The following is a 26,012-nucleotide window of genomic DNA, read 5'->3' on the forward strand; positions in this document are numbered from 1 at the left end:
CATATGTTTGTCAGCAACAAACAGATGATAGCAACAAATGTTTGTGTTAGTTGACTCCCTTGAGCTCAAGGCCAATAAAGTGCCCCTTCAGTTCAGAGGCCTGAAGAAATGTGCTGAAGTTAAGCCTAGCTATACTGCACACAAAGAAGTCTACAAAAGAAAGAAACTAAAATAAGGAGATGTTTCAGTCTGTGACTCGAGATCAACCCAGATAATCCTGCTTCTTTCTACCACTTTCTTCGTTATTCCTGGTCATGTGAAGTATTCCCTCCTTCACTTCAGCTGTATCAGCTGAGGCACCTCTCTGCAATCACTAAGAGAGTAGAAAATTATTTGTGTGTTTCTGCTGGCTTAGTTATTTTCTCTTACTGTAGAAGTTCTAGCTCAGGAGGTTTCTGACAATCACTGGAGCTGCAATAAAAACAGCATCATGAGCTTGTTCCTGGGAGCTGTGGGAAAATGAAAGAAGCCAGTTCTCTCCTTCTCGTTAGCAGTGCACTGCTAGATCAGCTCTCCACATCTCTCCATCATATGCTCTAAATCATTAGTACTGACTTTCTAGTCTGCAGGCTTGCTCTTAGGCACAATGACCTTGAGTGATGCACCAAAACAGGCAAAGCTGGCATGACTGCATTGGAAAGGGAATCCTACTACAAACCCCACAGGTGCTGAGTCAGTACAGAATCAAAAGTTGCAAATCCAAAACACTGATCCTGTAAGACTTTCATATAAGACAAAACACAGATACCTCCTGATCAGTTGTCATCACCAGTAACTCCCTGGCTTCCCTCAAAGAAGTGCTGTTAACACAAGTATCCTGATGATTTTCCCATTTCTGGAATGTTTCAGCCTGTGCTCTGAGAACATTTTCTCTTATATATATTTTAAATGATTGATCTGTAGTGTTGTTGTACTCCTAAAAGAGGGTGTCTCTTCTTCTTTGTGTCTGAACACCAGGAAACTAATGTACATTTCATTGTACCTGTCATGGGTGCATCAATAAACAGAAAAAACATGCACACATATTCAATGGTATAATAGAAAGGTTTTACTTAACATGGGTTTGAATTGGCCTATTTACTTTGAAGTGATGACTATATGTTCAGATGACTTCTACAGATCACTACAAATGAATGCCAGTCAATTTTTTACAGTACCATCTGGTCATATGTTCTTCTGCATGTCATATTCTGTATTGAAAATTATGTTATAAATGCATTACAGAGGTTTTAAAGGCTTTTAATTGGTAACAATTTTCCTAGGGGGTACAATATCCCTATTACAGAGCCAAGCTTTTTCACTATTATGAGGCTATGTCTATCCTCTGGGGAAAATTATAATTAAATGCTCTTGGTGGTTGGTTCTTCTGTAATAATCTTATGTTTGTAGTCCAGTATTAACTGCCTGGCCCACAGACTTGATATTTTGCAGGAATATGCTTTTGCTATCCCACTGAAGTTTGTACAAATTTGATCAAGTTTCAAATATTCAGAAAATCATTCTGAACAACAAATTGTTGATTTCAATGGTAAATGATCATCTCAACCACGATCACAGAGGGCTGGTGCTTCACAGAACAAGTAAGGATACCACAGTAGTATAATGCTAAAATAACCAGAAAGATTTTTGTTTGCAAACAAAATATTTAAGTAGGATTAGGTGCTGACAGGATGGACAAGGAGTTAAACTTCCTTAGGTGATTCATACTGAGGGTGCTGGAAAGCAAAATCCTTCCTACATTCCAGTCATGCATAAGGTGCAGAAGCTTGTCTGTCAGCACTCTCAGTTAATACATGGAAAGGCTTCAGAAAAGAAATGTCTTGGTCTTGACTCTTTGTCACTCCACATTATGGAGCTCGATCCTAGAAGAGTGTACTGGAATACCACGACAAATCCATTTCAGAGCTCCTCTTAGCACAAGAATCATTTCACTCTGTCTCTATCTGCAATGTGGTCAACAGCTGGAAAAATTCCCATACCTTTTGGGCCAGCCACAGCATAGCTGTGGGCAGCATGATCTGTGAGGTGCTACACAGGGGAGCTATGCTTAGGAGGCTAGATAAAGTAGAAACTTCTACTGTAACACTAGCACAGCTCCCTCACCCACAGTGAGCAGTTCCTGGTATGTTCTTCCAGAAAACAAACAAACAAAGAAAACCCCCCAAAAACAAACACCCCCACAAAACCAAACAAACCAACCACCAAAAACCCCACCCACAGAAGTCAAATTCACCTTGAAACTGTACTTACAGCTATTCCTTTATTTTAACTTCTACATTTTTGTTTGGGCTTTTAGCATTTAAGTGACAGTCTTACGGTACATAAGTATATAAATGTTTATGACATTTAATTTTCTTCATCAATATTAGTGGATGTTCATTTATAAAAATGGTCCAGAGCACATCTAACTCTAGACAAATGTCATATTACAGAATGATTGCTGAGCTTGGGACAGTGTGTTCATTTGCATTTAATTCTTCTGGAATAGTGAAATTCTGCCACCCTCTGGACAACAACTAAACTAAGACATATTTACAATCAGCCTCAAAAGTAAAAGATCCCACTGCTGCTGATAAGCATGCATTGCTTTCTAAGCACATTTAAAAATAAATAACTAGGCTGAATGAAAAATAGCAGTTATTATTAAACAACAGACAAAGCAATTACTTTAAGTACTGAACAGCCTTCTTACCAATAGCATCTAATCAAACAGCAATCTTTAAAGCGTGCTGTTCTTAACCTTTTCTAGTAGTCACTTGAATACAGTTGTATTTTTAAAGATCTGTTACCAAAGTACAATATAATTTTTCATGCCAATACATACTTCCACAAAACAGAACGTTATGGAATTATTAGCATCTCTCTGACTGAGCCAGAAGAGAACACTTATAGAGCAGAGTTCAGTGGGAGTAAGAAGGCAAAGGAGTAGGTTGCATTATGGTTGATTAAGCTAGCTTTAAGAAGTATCAAAGGGAAAACGCATCTTTTGCATTTACATGGCAAGCAGCACTTGCTGCTAATAATACTGCTAGTCAATGCATTAATATGATCATTTGAAACAGTAAATGTCTGTGCATTGGAAGCTTCAATTTGTGCTTCCAGGATGAGTGTGGGGAAGGAGGGCTGTTGTACATGCAGTACCTTGTACAGTACAGTACCTTGTTTTGGCTTTGGAGCCCAGCTGCTGTTGTTCCTGGATGAGCTCAGCCAGCTGTTTCCGCAGAGACATGTCTTTACCATGTACTTGCTTAATAAAAGGGTGCTCCAAAAGATGGGTAACTGAAGGACGCTTTTCAAAATCTTTGATTAGACACCTGTGACAGAGAAACAGGGGGCTCAGGCAATGATGTTATTTCATTATGGCATGATGTGGGTCAGCTTACTGTGTGGCTGTTACTGTACAGTAGTTTCTTTATCCACAAACCTGAGTTCCTCAATATGTAAAAAGTCTCTTCCTCTACATTGCAATAAATCTGGCATAAAATACTTAGCTAAGTGAATTCACCCTACAAGTATACTAGCATAAAGGTTATGAATTTGAGCTTATTTAACATCTTTTTAACTGTTACTAGGTTACTATGAAAAAAATGGCATCTTATCTTGTAAGTGCTGTACAGTTAATATATATAAAACTTAATCTAAGATGAACAGACAATACTTTATTAGCTTTAATTTTCTCTCTGTTCTCCAATGACAGTTTGACTAGGAACTGTAGGATACAGCCTATTAAAAACCACGACTGAAACCTGTGATACAACAGTAATCAGAACAATTTAATATAGAGCCTTGGTTTTTAAATGAATGATACAGATAGATATTCTATATTGCAATGACAAGTGTTAGCATAATTATACAAAATTCAGCAAGCCTGTATGATTCTGTATGGAAAAGAAAGGAATCAGTCAGAATTAAATGCTGGCCAGAGTACCAAAGTGTTGTCTGTGATGGAAACAGGTGAACCAGTAATGAGTAAAGAAATACATCCTGCTAAATTAGCATAAAGTATCATGCTAATTTATATAACCAAGAGTTAAAACTGAAGAAGCCATCATTCAGGGTGAATTATTTTCTGAATAATAAAGATGAAATAATACCATTCAATTAGAAAAATGGTCTAACAGGATTAGACTGCTTTAAAGTATCCTCTAATTATTAATATTAAAGTATCCTGTTCATCTTGCTCAAATAATAATACCAACATTATTTGAGAATGTGAAAAAGAAATGCTGCAATTCAAAATATATCTCCCTTCTAGTACCTATCAGCAAATTATAGCTCAAAATTAATTTGATGAGATGCATTTGTATTACGTACTTCACAATTACTTCTCATATTTGCTGATATTAAGTGATATACCTAAAGTATTTCCTTTACAGACTCAAATATCACAAATAAAGACTATTACTTTAGCAAACACTTCAATGAAACTAATACCTTTTAGAATTTATATTCTAGTAATATCAATAACAATGTGCAAAATTAAAACGACATTAAAAATACAAAGTAATTGATTTAAAATACTACCAAACACATTAGCAAATTATTAAAGTTCAGCCTCACCTCAAAGACTTTACTGAAGCCTAAATTCTGGTCTTAAAATAATCCTGAAATATCTTTGAACACAACTTTAAGAATTTAGCTTCCTGAAAACCACTTTGCCAATCTCTTCTTGGTACACCTAGTCCAGAAAAGAAAGCCTGTAAAATGTGTTACCAATTTTGGAACTATTTTGGTGAATTTTGCTATAGGCTAGAACTGTAGCCTGCTGATAGAAACACTAAAGTAACACAACCTGGTTTATCTCCATCCCTCTGAGCGCAAGGCTATAAATACCAGTCCTTCCCCTCCATGAAAAGATCCATCATTAGCCTTGAACAGGTTCTGACAATCCCCCCTACTTCTTTTAAAAGCCCCAGATTACAAAAAAGAAAAGTCAATACAACCACACAGACAATATGGTCCATGCCAATCCTGTTTAAATTCATGTTTCCCGAGAAAAAGGAAAAAAGCATTTGAAAAGAAAGACCACATTAATCAGGAAGGCAGGGGAAAAGAGAACAAAACAACAAAAACTATGCACTATGCAAAATCACAGACTGATGGCAAGAATCCAAAGCTGAGATTTCAGTCTGAAAAGCTCGTGCACTTACGATTTTTACCGTTCTGTCAATAATTACAAATTTACTGTATTTATGTTATATTGTTAATATATAAACTGTCTTTTGAATTTGATTACATAAGGAATTTTTCAGTACTGTAACTGAATCCAAGTGAACCTATGTCACAGAATCACAGAATAATTTGAGTTGGAAGGGACCTTTCAAGGGCACCTTGTCCAATCCCTGTAATGCCCAGGGACATCTTCAACTACATCATGTTGCCCAGAGGTCTGTTCAACCTGACCTTAATGTTTCCAGGGATGGGGCATCTACCACCTCTCTGGGCAACCTGTTCAAGTGTTGCACCGTCTTCAGTGGAAAAAAGTCTTCCAGGTATCTAGCCTGAACTGACTCTCTTTTAGTTCAAAATCATTACCCTTTGTCCTATCACAAAAGGCAACTGCTTCCCAGATAATAACATTAGAGTTTAAATGGATTCTCTTCAATAAATCACACAGTTCCAGACAGCATATCTTGTGTTTATCAAAAGTGTGAAGAACATGCAGACCTTTGACCTGGTGGCATGTAGTTATTAATATGAATTATACTCTTGAGCTCTGGAACAATGCACCTCTAGACACGATCTATTTTTCTATATAGATGGTCCCTAGGTGAAACATCCAAATGTCCAGGATACTGCATTCATTAAGGAAGCCCAACAAGAAGAGACAGAAGAAAAACATTTTGGAGAAAAAATTCTTCACTTCTCTATTACATACCTGAACTGTGAGCTGTTTAGGTCTGGCAGATATTTTAATGAGCATAGGTAAGTCCTGTGAGGGACTAGTCTTGAAGACTACTTTAGGATTACCTTTGCTTTTGTTGCATAGTCCTGCATTGCCCAATGACTATTCACTTTGTGTGCATGGTACTCTTCACCTTTGATGTTTGTCTATTCACCTATTGATGTTTTTCTATTGTTTCATCTATATGCAGCCTTCATTCTCTGGTAGTAGGATATTTCTACCATCTGTAGTCACTCAGGATTTCGCTTGACATGCAACTAAAAGTTTGTTAAATGACAAGATGACCAAAGTAATGACACAAGACATATCAAAGTGATTCTGTGATCAAACTCTGTTCCAAGCTCAGACAGAGCAAGCCTACTGTTGTGCCAAGTTTGTGCCTGCATTGGAAGAACAGAGCCCTTTCAGATGGGTAGTGAGGTGACACAACAAAGCGAGAGCTCATAACTTACAGCCATGCAAGAGTGAGGGAGAGCCACTTATATTCACATCTGCAACTTTGTGTGCAAGTATTTCTACTTCATTTCAGAGGAGAGACTGACAGGAGAACGTACAGTTCCAGTGAGGTTGGTTTAATCCATCAAGTTAAACAGCAAGTTCCTAGCACTTTAGGAGCACAGCAGCAGAAAGACCAAGCAGGCCATAGGGAATTCAAGTGTGTATGGCACATACACTCTCCTTTAGCTCTAAACCAGCAGAGGTGTTGACACAGTGACTTCTAGAAATTACTCCTCACCATGTTTCAAACTGTGGTAACTAGCTTGCAGCTTAGTCACAGAAGGTACTGTGGGCTCAGTGTGTACTCAAATACTCAGTGCCCGTTTGATGTATCACCAGGCCTGCTGTAATGGATCCAGGATGGAGAGCTGTTATGTGACACTGAAAAGATCTGTCCTTATGTTTATCCTCTTGGCGTATACTCCTTTGTCCTAATTCCTTATATTCCTTTGTCCTAATTCCTCTCTATGTAGACAAGACCCATTAATATTCTGAGGTTACAAGCTCTGCTTCTACACACTGTTATTTCAACTGTGTTGCTTTTAGTGTAACACGAATACCTCCTGCTGCTGCAGTTCTTATTCAACATCACCTGTAAAATAAGGGTCCTTGGGCCACTACCTATGTGCTAATGAAGAATGACAGATCAGACTGCCAGTGTCACTGCAAGTGTTCAGAAAGGTATCATCTCCTTCACTGGAAGCAGAATTGACACTGTAACTCTCTTTAGGAAAAAAACATAGAATATCAGCTCTTACAATGCCAAAGCCTGCACAAACGTGAGCATTATCACAGAGTTTTTTACTGACTTGCACCCTGACTTAGAACTATAATGTGTGGAAAAGTTAATCATATGGGTGTCTGAGTTCAAAGTTGCCAGTAAATTCAGTCAGGAAATATACCTAACAAACAGGCCAGAAAAGAGAAATCAAGAAGTAATGCACAAAAATTCAGTGATATTAACATCTGAAAGAGTACAGGAACAAAACAGCTTTTACAATTTCACTTATAAGAAAATAATCTGCAATCAGTGCTTGTGCTGTGCATGTAAAAAACATTAAGAAGCCCTATCACTGAAAGATTTGCTTCTGAGGACAGGAGAAAACTAAAACATCTTCAGCTCTTCAGCTGCTCATCTGAGCATTCATTTAAGACTAATTTGGACAGTTAGCTTAGGCACTGTCAAACATCAACCATGCTGCAATTACTCATAAAGCCAGTAAATGTGCTGCACCTGCAAATTCAGCCAATTTGTTTGGCCCACAGAAATTTAAAAAAAAAAAAAAAAGTAGTGCATTACTTTGAACCGAGCAAATTGACGAGCAAATCTACTACAAGATGGGTTTCAAATAAAGTATGATGAAAATATTTCTGGTCTGCTATTTTTTGAATCAAAAATAACAGGAAGGCTAAGTACAGATTGAAAAGGAAACAAATATTGTACATGTTTGCCTTGATGAAAGTCAATCCATTACCTAATTTGAAATTCTAGTATCTTTCATCATGCTTTCTTAGCTGAAAATTAATACTCAGAATTCATTAGTGTCACTACATTAAACATAGGTTGCAGCCATTTGCTGCAATCTCACAGCCAGGCTCCTAAGCACCATTTCCATTCTGCCACAATTACAAGCAAAGATGAAGCATTTATTAGCAGAGGATAAGAGCAGACTCCCATACACAGGCCTATCTGAGACAGCCTCTAAAAATTCACTGGCTGCTTGCACTTGGATGATAACATTGATGGAATTGCTGGGTCCAAACAATGTAAACTGCCATTTCACAAGTAGCGAATTAGATGACTGAAAAGCAGAGATATTTAACAGCCTTCATGAGCTAATATTTACTAATGAATAAGCAGAAAGAAACAGATTTCATAAGAACTGCAATGGTGGTCTAAATCTCCTGTGTGTTCAGAAATAGAAAACAATTACTAATGTCATTCACTATTGCAGCCAAACCTAAGTAGAGCAGCAGCAGTTATTTCTTTTAGAAATTCATCAGATCTATTATGGTCTATTTGACCAAAAATACTTTCTTTAAAAAGAAAGAAATCAAGCAACTCCAACTCTCATAGCTTAGTCACATTATGATTTATCTCCAGTATTTTTTTTCTTCAATTATTACATTTTGTAAATGCTACATTTTCTGATGATTTCTTATCTGCTAGCAGGGGATTGCTGGAACTCATTTTGCCTCATAAACTAAATTTCCAACCAGACATCTAGTAACTGTTTAACATCTGTGTTAACAGAAGATGCACAGGTTAATATTTGGAAGAAATGATGACTCTCTATTATAGCTGGGGAATCCACAAAACAACCTCTGGGTAACAGAGATATAAAGTCTCTGATCTGTTCAACAAATGGTTAGATAAAGTCCTCACTGTCACTCCTCTGGTCTCTATCTCTCTGCCACTACCTGGGTCTTCAGGGTGCTTTCCCCATCACCTTCTCCACGCACAGCTCTAGGCCACTCTCTCCTGCCCTCCAAATACTTCACTGCTTGCACAAGTACGTGCTGTCTAGCAGTGAGGAATCTTTCCAGGACTCTGCTATTAGATGAGTTTTCCAGGGTCACAAACAGGACTTCAGGTCATCCTGAAGTGCTAAGATTCTCTTCTCCTAATCCCAGAAAATGCAGTTACCAGAATGCCCCCAAAGATAGAGATGGCTCATCTGGGGATCTAGAATGGAGATTTCCCAGAGAAAGAGAAGAAAGAGTAAGGTCATATACAACTGAACCTCTCCCTAAGCAGGGAGAAGGAGGTCTCTGGGTTCTGAGACACCCCCCTCTCACCTCCCCACATGCCGGGTTACTTCCATCCCAAGGTTAATTTGTGATGAAAGATTAATGGAGAGAAATCAAGAGCATGACCCCAACTGGGTTGAGCACTCTTGTTTTTAGAAATGGAAGGACAGACACTGACAAGCAACATCATCTAGGCCAAGTACATTAGGTCAGAAACTTTCCTGTCAAGGAAGGAAAAATAATCATCTTGGAGGGTTTTTTTAGCTTGTTAAAATGCTCTGTTCCAATCTGTTACTCTGAGTGTTCCTCCTACCTCTGCACCCCATGTAGCTGTGACAGACAATTGTCAGTTACATGCAGCAGAGAGGTGGAGAAGAAAAGATATTTTATTAATTACATTTGTAATAATGATGCAGGGATGTGCCTGCTTCTCTGACACTTCCTTGCTTTCCAGTTCCAGGCCTTCCCAACCCCCACTGCTGCAGGTCACTCATTTGCAAAAATGAACTAAAAAACTGTGACAGCTTTGCCAACAGCATTTCTGTTTTCAGTCCTAATTCAACAGGACACACAGGATACAAATAATCTTATCTTCAGGACCACTTAGAGCTGCCGCTTTGCGAAAAGCAAACCCTGGGCACTAAGGGTATGTATGTAGGTTAAATAGGTCTCCTGCCTTGAACAGCATCCCACGATAAATAATAAGGATTTTACTGTTCATTCTGCTACAATCAGATATCAGGATGAAAGACTGAATTTATGACAAAGAACTCAATAATCACATGCGCAGTATAAACTCTGATGGTCAGAACACACAACGTTATTGATCTGCCTTCTGGTAGTAAATGCTGTAAATTACTAATCCTCCCTAACAATGAAACAAATACTCAAACACTGAAATGTCACCAGCACCTTTTTTCTTAATTAATCTTTCAGTTTAATATTCAATATCAAGCACCATACAGTATAATTTACAGCACACATCTGAAATTGTAAAATTAGGTGTATTAAGTAGTTTTACCTCTTCTAAATCTTCAAAAATTACAACAGGTTTCCCACTTTGACACTAGAGTGTGCAGCTGATTTGAGGCAGATTTTTACTACAACTGCTCATAGAAAGTAGAAGATAATTGTATTCATAATATATGTCCATTCCTCTGTATAAAGATATATGTTTCATTCAGTATTCAAGAGTGGTGGAGATCTTTTGTGAGGTACTAGAATTTAGCATTACAAGTCCATCTGTGGACAGATTCTGAGAGGCTACATCAATGAATGAAATGTGAAAACTTAAAGCTTTGGTGGTAACCTTACACATCACAGTCTGTATCTTTCTGACATTTGCAAACCTTTTTGTCCTCTTAGAAACTGTGAAATTAAGAAGTTATGTCAAATGCGTATCATGTTCTCAGTGACAGAAACAGTAAAATGTTCTTTATGTAATACAAACAAAATGTCACTAAACAATTGCTTAGATTGGGAAAAAATGTTGTCTGCATTCAGAGAAGTTAAATCTAAATGGATCATTTAAAACTTATATAATCTAGCTGACCTATTAATTGAATAAATCTGAATGTAGGCTCATCAATATGGAATTCAGCTTGTGAAGCCATGCTTAAATTGAGTACAAAAAATGAGTTTATCAAGATGAAAATATTATATTTGTATTGTATTTGCAACGTCATTGCTAAAAGTTACATTTTGATGATAAATGTGACCATAAATCCTTAAATTCACATTTTGACTTTATTACTTCCTGAATTTCTTAATTCTTTAATTCCCTCCAGCTCAAGAATGACTAATTAATTCAAAGAGCCATAATAGCTAATCATTGATTAAATAAATTTAAAAGGAGAATGTCTGTCTCTGGAGATACCACTGCTCATTTTAATTAAAATTACCATTTTGTGATGTAATGTAAATAAACGTTATTGTATTCTTCTGCTCCAAGAACACATTAACTCTTCTATTTACCCCTAGGGATCAGTCAAGTTTTAAAGCGCCAAGAAAATTACTTGCAGCACGTAAGATAATTTTGTGAATAGTAATTTTTATTCATTTTAATGTATTATTTCATGAAGCAATTCTGAAACACTGTATGTCTCAAATGGTGGTGGTGGTCACAAATTGTTAACCTATGAAAGCAATGTCATCTATGCTGCAGCCATTAACAAAAATCTTCATAAACATTCATGAGAAATGCCTAGAGTGAACTCTTCAAAACAAATATTTTAAATCAGCACAAAAATAAACATATGTAAAAGTATATTATTTTTAGATACCAATCCTCCAACAACTGCTGTGGTTGTTTACGTGGTGTTATAGAAATAGTAAATCCTATTAATAAGTAGATAAAATAGATAATTATTCATCTCTCATGAGTGGAGTGTCAAGTTTTTCATGCACAATCACAGTAATACAGATAAATACACATACACAGAACTTTACTGATCTTTTAGAAGTATGTATGGGCTGCATGTATCTTAGTAGAAACCAAACACAAAATTAGGTCGCTGCCAGAAATGACAGTTGAAACTGTGTCTTATCTGTATTTTTTTAAAACAAAATATCTAACTCAGATTCACTATCTTCACTATTGTAAAAATCCTTATGAGAACAACACACTGCAGTCATCTGAAGTCAAGGTCAACAATGTTGGGAATAGAAACATAGATTCACCGAGCTAAGAACTATCTTGACAGTTTGTAACTACTGCATCTGACTAAAACGCTACTGCAAAATCACTATCTCTTGGGGCAGTAGTATTATAGTTAAAAATACAGACTTCATTTCTGAAAAATATATGATCACTATTTTAACAGCTTAAAGAGTTACCAACAACAGTATGTTGAAACTTCCAGCTCAGGCACATTGTAAATCGCTGTAGTATGTGAGAGAACACTTATAACAAAAATGCCTCTTGAGACAAAGGCATTTACAGGGATGAGAATGTGGGGTGAAAAAAGCTACAGTGACCAGGTTTGGCAGTCTTGACATAAATAAAATTACTGCGTAAACAGAACTGAAATCAAAAGTATGCTTAGCCAAAGCTGTATCCTCGGTTTTTGTCAGTACACAGGTCTGGCCCACAACTTGAACTAGATAAGCTTGTTATGCAAATGATGTTAGAGTCAGGAAGGAGGTAGATAATGAAATTATTCAAAGCTAACCACTCATCACAAGGGTGACAGAAACATCAGGCAAGGTCCTAACATATGGATAAAAGGCAGTATGGAATTTATACAATCACCGCTTTTAATTTATCATGGCTAGGCTGTCACAAGGTGGGCATCAACAAATGCATAACTAATGCATATAAATGAGCCAATTATCAGTAATGGCTAAAAGGTTTGCAGTTGTATGATCCAATGTTTCATTATTTAAATTTTTCTAGAAAATCCACTAATGTAAATCCAAGCCTCCGTAAAAACATCTTGTAACCTCTATCAACAACTTTACTAACACGTGCCCAAGAATCAAACAATGTCACAGAGGATTCCACTTCAGGATTCTCTTAATGGGAGCTATATTTATTACAATGGTTGTATTTCTCCATATTAAGAGACTGTATTTGAGCATATTTCCTTACTTCATTGGGCACATTACTATAAAAAGGAAAAGCAAGAGTTGAGAACCTGCAAAAGTTGCTGGTGAGGAAGTAATAAAGCAAAAGTAAATAATAATCCATGTGATTAAAAATATACGATTTGAAGGTGTCAAAACACCACTAGATTAAAAACAAGTTTAGCCATAACGTATTAACATCTGACTTGTTTTATGAACAGTGCATGCTGAAATGAACAAATGTTACGTCAAACTGAGTTTTTGTATTGTTTATAAGATCAGTGATGACTTCTAAAAGGGAAGATACGAAAAAAGAAAAACTTACATAGCAATGCTGAAGGTTAATACACAACATTTCTGAAACAGGAACATGATCTTATTTACCAGATGCAGTGACTTTACAAGTGGAATATAACCCACCAGTTATTGAGTCCCCCAGAAAATAGACTATGATCTTTAAGTACAATAAACCTAATGTTTTTCTATAATAGAATGAAATTCAACCAACACCTGGTGACCTTGCAATCAAACACTGAATCTGCTGCAGATGACAATGTACACTGCTGAGTAAACAAGGACATGCATTGTGGAGAACCAGAACTTGGGTCAATTTGCTCCAGAGGAACGTACTTCTACTACCTACACTGGAAGAGATTCTGAGTTACATTGCAGCAATGACAGTAATGGCCTTCCTTTGTAGGCCAAACATTACACTGTACCTCACCTTCCTGCCTGGTTAAAGATCAGCATAGTAAATAATATTTTTCATGGATTAGTAATAACATTTGCAATAGTCTATTTTCAACATCTCCTAAAATGGAAAGACACTGCTACACAACTAGCTGAAAAAATATCAGGTAGGGATACTGTACTCTACAAGTAACTACATGCATCAAGGATCAGAAAAGATTCAAAATGCAGATGTGCATATTTTCAAACCTATCTTGAAGAGTCAGTACTAAGGAGTTCAAGTATTTGGTTATTTGATCAGTGTAAACAAGGGTTTTACAATACTATTCCCCACATTACACAGTTTGGGCTGTAATAGGTCCCAATAAAATACTGAAGAATACTAAAAATCACTCATAAAAGTTGCTGTAAGATTTTTGAATATAATGCTAGCAACTACTAAACTGTGATTTCCAAGTTTCATTGTAAAAAGAAAAGTAAAGCAAAAGCATATTTTAGTTTGGTGACAGCTGCCTCCATTATGCTCTTAGTACAATTGGTGCTCAATTACATATATTGGGTATACAATGTACTGAACATTAGTAAAGTGGAAAAAAGGCAATTATGTTCTTTCTTATCTTTCGAATTCTTATTTTAAATTGACCAGCAGTCTTATCACTAATCCTTTTCTCTCCTTGATGCAAAATTACACTGCAAAACCATCAAGGAAATCAGGTATATTTATAAACCTGTTCTAGTTCCATCAAAATCAAGAAGCAAATCAACTAAGGACTTCAAGAAGCTGTGAAGAAAGTACATAAGAAAATCAAATTGTGCTGTATAGCTTTCAAAAAGTGAAGTATGGTCTAGAGTATATGAAAAGAAAACTGAAACAAAAAACCTGCAAAAGCAGCAACTCCATAAACAAATTCTGTTTTCAGATTGGCACACATAGGTCCTGCTGAATAAGCTGTTTTTATAAGAAAATAAAACTCACTGTGAAATGAAATGGTTGAATCCTCTGCACCATTTTTCAGGATGTAGCAAAGTAGGAGGAGGATTTCTGAAAAACAAAGTTTTGGGGTGTAAAATGTTAATGTTTACTGGAATTATCTCATGAATAGTCATCAAAGATGATACTGGTTCCACTAGGGAGAAAATGATGATTAAGGAAGTAATAGTCAAATTGTCTTTGTGTCCCCTTCAGATGCCTGGTGGGTTTTTCTTGCTGCTGCTTATTCACTGACAGCTCTCTTTTCATGTCCTTCTCCTTTTATGTCAGTACCTTTGAAGTTGGTAGTTAGTACAGCTCAGTGTACTTCCCATCATTTCCCTTTCAATTCAGCCCAACTGCAAATGCAACATGAACCTCACCATTACCCCACTTTAGCCCTTTACCCCAGGTCACTGATTCTGTTCAAAACTTTTCAAGTATGGATTTCATAAGAACTACCAAACTGTCAACCATCTGTAGGATTTTCAGCCTGGGTTTCAATCTATATCCAGTTTGGATTACACTGTAAACTCTAAAACTGTTAAAAATAGATGTTGTTTTTAAACTGACATTTAGCAGACAGTATTTTCACATTACATAGCAAGATGGTCTTCCTAAGAATAATTTTTTTCAACTCTGATGAGTTCCACGTTAGTTGACATATAATTCCTTTCCTTCCTAATTGTTACTGTTACAGTTTGATTATATAAACATACAAAGCAAGACCTATAGGTCATATTAGGTGAACCAAATTTTAAGAGGCTCAAATTTAAGTGGACCAACTTAAGAGTAGGAACTGTTCATAAAATCACTATATTATACTATGTTATCCTTCAGAGGTTTCCTCTGACACTTAAAATTTGCTAAGTACTGAAGTCTCATTTAACTTTTTGAGATTACACTTGTGTTTTATGAAACTTAAAGGTTTGTCTTTTGCTGCATTTGAGGGTCACATATTATTGAACTGGTAGAGAAAAAAAAATCACAATAAGACTTATTCAACAACAGAAACACACAATATTATTCTGCATTGTATCATGAATCACCTCATTCATAGAATGACCACATTCCACAGCATAACACTGCTTGGAAACATCTCAAAAACTAAAAGGCAAACAGCATGAACAACATAAATTAGTGCTGATTTGCTCAATAGTCTAGAATTTTTCCATGCATATTCATTCAAAGAGCAGTTCCATTTAACAATTATTCTAAAAAAAATACAAGCAAAACCATTTGAAAAAAATTGCAATTTAGCTTTCTAATAGATGGACCGCTTTTGTTCATCTGTATCTTTTCAGAACAAAAGTAGCCTTCAAATTACACTGCAGGCTGACAAGTTTGCTGAGATGATATGTTATGACTTTTCTCTAAGGGACTAAGGGAATACAATTTTCTTCATGAAGTGAAGAAATCCAGAATGTTTCAGATGGGCATCACTTATCAAATTCATCATTAAGGAAAAAAAAAATGATTGGCTATTTTCAATGACAATAACATTTCAGGGTTGCCTCCCTTTACCAGGCTTGTGCACATCACAAAATCTGATTTTTTCACAAGCATTAAAAACAAACAAAAAAACCCCCCAAACCCAACAATACTATTTCTAGATACACTTCCAGAAAAAAAATCCTTTATCAAAGAAAGGTAAACTTTAAGAACATCTTTCTCTATGATGAAAATGGTTAAATGGTTATCAGTCCACACATCCCACATATGTGACCTCTGCAAGCAGCTTTAAGGAACAGCCAACTGAGATTAGTGTATGTTATCAGTCTTTATGTTGTAGGAATGGTACTCTGTCTGACATTTTGAATTCTGATGACATCAACTTCCATTGCACTGAGAATTGCAGCATATTTCTTTCTAGAATGTCTACTGAATATTTAATGTGAAGTTTTGAATTTCACTGCAAAGTAATTTGCTTTTTCAAAAGCTGCTGCTATTAAAGAAATATGCAGTTTTGTCTTCTCTGTTCACACTGTTCTCAAAGTCTTCCCATGGTGGTAACAATGCTGCTTACAAAAAACATATGGTTTGGAGGCTTTGTTAACAATCTCATAAGGAACATTCTGAGAAAAGACACAGAGATACTTTACATTAGTTGCAGCTCTTATGATGGAAACAGGTGGGATTTCATCGTGGAAGAACAGATCAGCAGAGCAGATGTGATTCAGGAAACACATTTAGTCATTTCCAGGTTAATGATTAAAGGAGAAAGTCATGTTTTTAAGCATACAGAACATGTTTTGTCTAAAAAATTACTAAGCTACTAAGTTCTCACTGATTCCTATTATCTTGGAGGTTGAGCCAAATCAACACAACCAAGGAATTTGTAACTCTATAGATGTTTTCCTCAGCTTGATACTTTTGTATTTGTTGATAGAAGATACTATGTTATTCCTAGTGCCATTGTAGTAAAAACATACAACTAGTGGGCCTCTGTATTTAGGCCCTTAAATTGATGCTTTTCAGGTACCCCATCTATAAAATTGAGCTGATAAACAAAACCAGAACTTTACTTCATAACCGTCTGTAAATTACATTGGTCACCCTTGAAGAAAAACATTACTTTAACTACAAAGTAAAAAATCAGCCCATCCTTTTCTGGCATCATGTCCATAAATGATTCCAGAAAGGGGCATAAGAGTGTCAGTTTCCCACCTTCACTTTGCCTAAGACACCAGAAATGTTTCGTGGTGATAGCAGAAAACACCACCGCTTCCATGGCACCTCCAGAGGTGGATGTCTGCAGTAAACACTCAAAGTCAAGTTCTAGGGTAACACGAAAAGGCACGATACAGAAAGGTAACTCTAAGCTTTTTTTTGTGAGCACGCCAAGTCTTTTGCAGTTTAAAATTAATAATCCATTAATAATCCATCAGATACCTGTAATTCATATCCTGATTTGTATCACATCAAAGAGAAAAGGTTAAACAACTCACATACATCATTAGATGCTAAACAACACTTGCCTGACCACTTCAGCTCAAGGATCAAACTAGGGCCATTTGTGATTCCAGACTATGTTAATTCCCACATACAGAGTTCTATGGCTTTTGCTTACTTGCATCAGCCAACATCACTGCATTTTGCCAACACCTGCCTGATTCTGCAGCACTCAAAACATATTCATAGAAAAACTAAAAAGCTACCCCTTGCTGACATAACTTAACCCACTGTTTTCATACAAAATTAGAACACACTGATGCAACTTTTCAATCATCCTTGTCATACGTATAAGAAGCTGAAGGACAATACAGTCTTATTTTCTATTGTAAGTGATGGAAATTGTGAGAAGTAGATAGGAATATTACTGGAAAAAGCAGCTATAGTTGGGTTTGTCTTTTGAAAATGTCCTTTTTAGATGCAAGAAAAGAAATCAACCATTTATTTCCCAACTTGTGTCTTTTTCCTTTAGTTCTTTCTATAATTCATAATTAGTCACAGAACTTCATGCTCTATTTCCTTAGGCAGATGCACTGCCCTTGTGAGGAGTTTTTCTATAGTTGTGTTCAATGGTCATGCTGTTTTTCACTGGGAGTTTTGCTTCAGTAAGAAATGCAGGGTTGAGACTGTACAAGACACCCCATACAGGAGAACAATGTTCCTTAGAACATGAAGACATTAGCAAGCTTATCAAGCAAGAACTGCAGCTGAATTCTGACTGAGACACACACAGTTGTATGCTGGAAATATTTTAATCTGTAGAGCCTTATGCACTCCCTGTCATTCAACCTGCCTCCAAAGTCACAGCTGGTGAAACAAAATTGGTCATTTTACCACAGTAAGGCCAATGATGCAGTTCAGTGAGCATCACTCATCCTTTACATTAAGCTGTGAACCTAATTACAGATCATGGATAATAGATATTTGTTGGCAATGAGAAAACAAATCATTTCATTTATGACAAACCTTAAAAAACTGAAAACACGTCTGCTATTTTTTAAACTATTCCAGTAAACACCATCATACATTGTATCAGCAGAAATCAACACAGTGCCTCCAATGACCAAACTGCAACTAATTGAGCTACCATTGTTTCTAGTGGGAAATTAGGAGATGAACAGCCAACAACTGTCACCATGAACAGGCTCTGGCAATCACCGCCCCATACAAGTATGTTGTGAACTATTTTTCCAGCAGACTAAAGAGATTATAGTTCCATTGACAGTTGCCTAGGTTTATGCATGGGGTTTTTCATGAAATTAAACTATTCATGCATATTTCAAAACATCAAGTGAAACAGCCATAGAAAAAGCACAAATTCAACCATGCATAATAATGAGATTTCCTTACAAAAGGTTACAGAAAAAAAAATATTTCTACTAAAATACATGAATAATTGATACTAATTAATACCTGATAAATTCTAATACAAGTTTAAAGTCCTGCCACCCCAGAGCATCCCCACCTTCGGTAATCCACCAAAAATAACCAGGTAATTCTCAACAGGGCTCAGAAGATTTCCTGATACACTCAGCTTGTGGCCCATTCAAATCAGTAAGAGGTTTTCACTGATCTCAGTGAAAAATTCAGACCCTGAACAGTCTGCTATTCACCTGTCTCCTACTGAAGTCCACTGAAGTTTGACTGACTTCCAGTAATATATTTCACCAAAGTCCACTCAGCAGGAAGCAGTGTTCTGTATTCAGCTCTGTAAGATTAAGATAGAAACTGCAGGAGTGGAGAATCAATAAAATATCCTCCATTTATACGGAGGCAGGCATTTGAAGTTGCTTTTTAGGTCAACGGAAAGGTGTAACCAATCTGAATGTTGCTATGTTGAACCTCCATGGTTCGGAACCATAGCAGCAATTGGCTCAAGAGACCAGGAGATCAGAAAGAATACAGGATTTACAACAAAATTGGAATTAATATCAGAGGTGTGAGATCAGGGCAAAATGGCTCCAGATCTAAAGCAATTGTCTGCCCATTGAGTTGATCTAGGGAACTCCAGAGGCAATTGAACATCATTTCCTCAACACAGCTAGAATTGTGTGAGTCTTGGTTGTACTGGGCACCAATCTCCCCTCAGTCCTCTTAACCAGATCTGGAATCACAGCATTCCCACGCCTATGGTGGGATGGTGACATGGCATAAACTGTATCTTGAGACTGTACATACCAAATCACAGCATACAATACAACTGGAAAAGGCAGCAGTTACTCACATCATCCTTAGTTTCTTAGGACTCAGCACAGTTACATAAACCTTTATGGGGCAAGAGAACAGACTATAATGCTAAATCATAGTACTCTAACTACTGAATCATAGAATATACTGAGTTGGAAGAGACCCACAACAATCACTAAGACCAACTCCTGGCCCTGCACAGGACCATTCCCAAGAATTCCATCATGTGCCTGAAAGCATTGCCCAAACGCTTCTGGAACTTTTGTCATGCTTGGTGCTGCGACTGCTTCCCTAGGGAGCCTGTTCCAGTGCCCAAGAGGACTCTGGGTGAAAAACCTTTTCCTGATATCCAACCTAAACCTCCACTGACTCAGCTTCATGCCATTTCCTCAAGTCCTGTCACCGGTCATGAGAGTGAAAAGATCTTTGCCTGCCCCTCTGCAACCCCTCACAAGGAAGTTGTAAATGCAGTGAGGTCTCCCCTCAGTCAGGCTGAACAGACGAAGCGTCCTCAGCCGCTCCTCATACAGCTTCCCCTCAAGGCCCTTCACCATCTTTGTTGCCCTCCTTTGGATTCTCTCCAATACCTTAATATCTTTCTTCTATTGCAGTGCACAGAACAGCACACAATATTCAAGATGAGGTTGCCCCAGTGCAGAGCAGAGCAGGACAATCCCCTCCCTTGACCAGCTGGTGATGCTTTGCCTGATGCCCCCAGGACAGGGTTGGCCCTCCTGGCTGCCAGGGCAGTGCTGGCTCATATTCAACTTGCATCGACCAGGACCCCCAGGTCCCTTTCTGTGGCACTGCTTTCCAGCATCTCATTCCCCAGGCTATACATACATCTGGGGTTCCCCATACCAGGTGTAGAATACGGAACTTTCCCTTGATGAACTTCATATGGTTGGTGATTGCCCATTTGTTTAATTTGTTGAGGTCTCTCTGCAAGGCCTCTCTGCCCTCAAAGGAGTCAACAGCTCCCCCCAATTTGATGTTGTCGCCAAACTTATTTCATATCCCTTCAAGTCATACCTCAAGGTTTTTAATAAAGATGTTGAAGAGAACTGGACCAAGAATGGAGCCTGGTCTCAGGGGAGGTTTAGGTTAGATATTAGAAAGAGGTTCTTCAGCCAGAGGGTGGTTGGGCACTGGAAGAGGCTTCCCAGAAAAGTGGTCACAAAACAAATCTTGACAGATTTCAAGAAAAGTTTGGATGAAACTCTCAGGCACGTGGTATGATTCTTGAGGATGGTTCTGTGCAAGGCCAGGAGTTGGACTCGATGATCCTTGGGGGTCCCTTCCAACTCAGCATATTCTGTGACTCTGAAATCTCCAGGACTGGGTCAAATCTTTGAGCTCTTTGTTCCTCATGCTGCATGCATAGTGGTAGAAACATTTCAGGTGTGGTACATTGTAGCCAACACCTCATGAAGCAGATTGTGGGATCCCATTAATGCTCTTTTCCTCAAGTTTTGGCACAGCATCCCATTGGTCATCACTGGCAAGCCTGGTATTTTCCCCTTCCAAGCTAGTTTAAAGTTCTATTAACGAGCCCCACTAGCTCCTGTGTGCTAGAACTCTTTCTTTCTCTCTGAGACAGGAGTATCCCATCAGGTTTCAGTAGAGTAGATGTTATAGATCATCTCATGGTCAAAAACCTCAAAATTTTTCCAATTACATCAACCTGAGAGCCACACATTGGCCTGATGGATCTGCCTATTCCTATCAATGTTATTGTACGTTAACAGAAGAATCAAGGGAATCGCTACCTGTGCTCTTGACTCTTCAACCAATCGTCCCAAGGCCCTGAAGTCTCTTTTGCTTGCCCTTGGACTTCTCTTTGTTATTTCATTGCTGCCAGCTTGAACAGCCAATAGTGGGTAGTAATCAGTGTCTTACTACACCAGGTGGTTTTCCAGTAATGTCCCTTACCCAAGCTCCTAAGGAACACCGGTAAAATGACCTTTATTCTGTGAGAATGAAAGGTACAGTATATCCTAGGAAAAGATTTGAGGGAAAGGGGAAGAAGGAGTATGTTTTGCCAAATTTGCTATCCAGACACCTTTTCACTAGCAATTGATTAACTTCTAAATAGTTTCTCCTTTCCCACTCTCCCCATCCCTTTCCTCTGAGGACTGTTTTTCTTGTGTAAGTATCTAGTTCAAAACTGTTAACATACAACTTCAACTTATTCTCTTCTAGAATACCAAAGGCATATATCTATTCAAATAATGTGTAACTGCCTTAATTCTAACAAGGTTATGCTGTTTTAAACCAAGATGAAAACCTACTGTGGGGAAAGAATTAGTTAAGAGCAAGCAGAACAGAAGACATTACTGCCTCATTGCTGAAACAAAAATATTCTTGCTTAAGTATTTTACTATCTTTTAATTACAGAAAGAGACTTATCTGATCCTTCCCTCTTTACTGGAATGGATGCTCTGTATTTTCCATAGGCTATACACAGTTACAGAAGTCTGGACTGAATCCAACAGCATATGACAAATTTGTATTGAGTTGAAAGTTAAACAGACTGCAGAATTCTAATTACTTGAAAAGGTCAAGGGTAGTAATCCACTCTTTAAGTCTGGGGCTTTTTTGTAATACAGGTTCTTGATCTAGTAAAAACCAAACTGGATATTTGTTTTCACTCTTTCTCAGAAGAGAATGATGGCTATATATTTCATAACACATAAATACACATTTGCCTCTTTTTGCTTGTGTCTTTACATTACTATTTTGCTGTCACTAAGTGACTTAGCAGATTAACAATGAATTATGGGCTCAACTGCAAAACAAATGGAAGCCCACAAATGAACAAAACATCAACTAGCTCTTCAAAACACACTTAAATCAAGATTTATTCACAAATCTTCTGCTTATAATATTTCATCAGGCAGCAAAATAATGAGCAAAAATAAATGGTAAAAGGTAGTCAGTTCCAGAATTATGCACAAATCTCCTTTTCAAGATTGACTTTATGCATTGCCAAAAGAAAAGTGCTTCAGGAAGACTATAAAGAGGCTGTCAAAAGAAGCCTTCTAAGAATCCTCCATCACATAAGCAATCTGTGATTCAAAAAGGTACATATCTGATAAGTTAAAAGCCACCTTTCAAGTAATGAGTACAGACAGAAATAATGTGCTAAGAACATTAAATTATCTTGAAGGTCAAATAATAACCTTCAGAAAATGTATTAAAACAAATCTTAGTTATGTGATTTTTTTTAGTCCATACAAACAGAAAGAAAATGGATGAAAAAATATTGCAAAGTGTTCTGCTTGGGAACATCTGGATTATCTTTGACTTTTTCCCTTGAACACTGCAATTCACAGGCCACTGGTTTCAGTCTGATTTGGCAGCTGCAAGGTTTCATTAGCCTTTTCCAGAACCTGAGAAGGCATCATTCATTTCTGTCATTTACTCTTCAGTTTCCAGTTTCAGTTTCTGGCTTCATTGAGACAGAAACAAGTGTTTTATTTCAGAAATGTTTTGGGATGGAGGTGAAAACATACAGCTTTGCATTTCAGTGGTCAAGCTTCAAAACAAAAGTTTAGTATAATTGACTTATAATTATGCTTTGTTATCTCATTTCTTCACAGAAGTCTCAGAGAGCTAAAGAGGCACTAGCAAATTAACAGCAATTGAAACAGTGCAAGTAATACTAAAGATTTTTATTTATAACCAGTTCACATCTTTAGTGCAATGTAGTATTTTGCTTTTCTATTAAAATCACTGCTCTGTGAATTTGCAAAGCAGGAGAATGTCAGTTGCCAAAGATATAAAAATGGGACAGCAATACTTTCGTGCCTGACTGAAATACATATGGTGCTGTCTAGACACTACACTTCTATAGCTGGAATATTAAAATATTGCAATTACACAGCATATTTGTAGAAATGTATGGGAAACCAAAATACCTCTTTATATCTGAAAGTGAAAATCTCATGGATAAATTTCTCAGGGCAAGTCCTGAACTGTATGTGTTTCAAACTCCCACTGTACATCAGCCAGTTTAAGAGGCCTGAGTAGGTCACTTGCCTGAAGGCACTGCCCAGTGAGGCATATCCACTCTTGGAAAGGTAAAAGTTGGCTCGGGGAAGTCTTAGAGGGATGCTACAAACTGATTCTTTCAAGAAGTGTAGGAAGATTGCCAAGGGAAGAACAGACAATTTGGAGTCTGACATGGAACACGGTACCACAGTTCTGTGCTCCTGCTGAGACCTCCCTCTGCCCACGATGGCAAAGCAGAGCCCTGCTCACTCTGCCCTTAGGCTTCAAATTGCTCTGAACACAAGGCAACACAGGGTACCTGTGGCTTTTCAGCTTGCTGAGACATGCTTTTTGGGGCCCACTTTCCACCAAGAATAAAATGTTTTTACTATATTGTTCCCATGAAAAAGGGGAACTTGCTTCACAGAATCACTGAAGTGGTTTTGCCACTTTTGCTACTTTAATTTCTTTGTCTGATTTAGCTCTTATTCTCAAAGAGGAAGATATCTTATCCCTCCATTTCACAGAGGGGAGTATTTTCTTAGTTGATGCTCTACAGAAATACAAATAAATGTAGCAATTGCCCCATAAAGAAGTTTATGACCATATGATTGATATGGCTGGTACTGAACATGCAATACAATCATTACACTTTGCAAAAGCAAGCACTCAAACCCTGCATTTTAACAGGAAACAAGGATTACACCTTCTTTGTACATTATGACTCAGACCTTACTTACTCTTTTCAGTTTAGCTTTGTATGAACTGATATTATTCTGATAGCTCTGCCAGTCTAGTTTGGAAATGAAAACTTATAGAGGGAATACATTAGTTCATGGTGGCATATTTCCAGTGGACCATTAGGATGGATCATTATAAATATTCTGAAGTAATAGACTGAATAAATGCTGAAGTGTAAAGAAATGTACAAGATGTGTAGGAGTACCATTTTTTTAAAAAAGGAATTATCACTCAAGGTAATGTGCCTTCTGAGCAAGAGGACTGTATGTGGAATGAAATTTATTTGTTCCTTCTCCTATTCCACCCAATAAACTTTATTCTAAAATACTTTAATTTTTGTCTACTTTTCAAAAAAACCTGTATGGCTTATGAATTCCTGTAGATTATAGCTGGAGTGAAGACTAATAAACACAGTATGATAAACACGAAAAAATTATTCATTACAAAAAATGTCCCATGACAGCAATTCAAATAAACCCTCTCTTATGCAGAACTAAATCACAATAATATCAATAAGACTGTATCTAAATAAATCTGTAGAGATGCTAATTTAAAACTCGTGTCTTTTGAAAAAAACGGACAGGCTTTGGAAAATAATCTGGAAAAAATATTGACTCACATAACCTAAGGAATCTAGGAAAGGATGAAGGCAGCTAAAATAAATTTGAGGTAAGAACCACTAATGGTGCACATAATGGGTAGCAAAGCAATTAGTGATGCAATGAGAGACAAAAGGAAACCCTTACAAAGCTGATAGATTAAAACATCATGGAACATGAGAAAATCAAGAGGCATGATTTTTTTGAATGCAAGAGTTAACTAACACCTCATGCTGAATATTTTAGGGCAAGCTTTGAAAGGAAGCTTACAACTTATTAACTTATATGTATATATATAAAAAACTTATTAACTATCTCTTGGATAAGTTAACAGATCCAGAGAAAATGAAGAGTTGAAAGAAGCAATAGCAAATAGCAGACACAGGACATGAGAGTGTCCTGAAGTTAGGAAGCAACATTTTGGCAAATGGGAAGACAAGGTAATGCCAAGATTCAGAAAAATATCCAAGGAGATATAAAGTGAGAAGAGCAAAAAGTAAAAATGAGAGACAAAAAAGAATGATGAAGACAAGCAAACCAAAATCCCTAAAGACAAAACCAGGATAGAGAAGTAAAAATATATTTACAATAAAAATAGAGGGTATAATATGGAACACAATTCTTCCTTCCTTCCTAAATTTCCTCTCAGTAATTAATTATGAGGAACTAAGGTGATTATATACTTGTTGACATGACATGAGCACTCAATTTTAGGTAACACATAGAATGGCTAAACATAGAAGAAAATTACACTTTCATCAAGTCACATCTCTCTTTTTGTTCCACTATCAGATGTTTTCTGTTCTTTTTGTGTCCCCAGACAGCTCAGGCAGATGCTGCCTCTAAAAGTTCTGACGTGCATGCTGGCAACAGATCATGGATCATCAACTCGCCCAACGAGTCTGCCTTACTGTAATTCTGAACATCTTTACCCACCACTTGTACTAATATGTGAGCAGTCTGGTAAGACAGAATCTGATATAACTATACTGTGAAAGAAGAAACCTACAAGTTACATTCTGGCTAATTTAACCAAATTAAACTGCATAAAGTCAAATCACTTTAGTCAGCCAGGTAGAAAGATGAAAGCTGTAACTATTATTTTTTTTCTCATGCTCTCAGAGACTGTGGTGCTGGATGCCAAAGCACAGATACCAACTCT

General features: G+C 37.1%; 1 protein-coding gene across 13 annotated transcripts in view; it reads right to left on the reverse strand.

Annotated features, from left to right (window-relative positions):
* Nucleotides 1-26,012, reverse strand: part of MYO3B (myosin IIIB) — a 194,660-nt gene that overhangs the window by 111,664 nt on the left and 56,984 nt on the right. For 12 of the 13 annotated variants that reach the window (XR_007632098.1, XR_007632097.1, XM_050340309.1 and 9 more), the window contains 2 exons: nt 14,385-14,450; nt 3,159-3,314 (listed from right to left, as the gene is read on the reverse strand). Coding sequence is in view for 11 of the 13 variants with exons in the window: in XM_050340309.1 (XP_050196266.1) it covers nt 3,159-3,314; nt 14,385-14,450 (222 nt within the window). In the remaining 2 variants the exon portion in view is untranslated. The remainder of the gene's footprint in view (nt 1-3,158; nt 3,315-14,384; nt 14,451-26,012) is intronic. The other variant, XM_050340312.1, reaches the window with a different exon arrangement.

This window comes from Myiozetetes cayanensis, unplaced genomic scaffold, assembly GCF_022539395.1.
Source record: "Myiozetetes cayanensis isolate MyiCay16 unplaced genomic scaffold, myiCay2020 scf9, whole genome shotgun sequence".
Taxonomy (NCBI): Eukaryota; Metazoa; Chordata; class Aves; order Passeriformes; family Tyrannidae; genus Myiozetetes; species Myiozetetes cayanensis.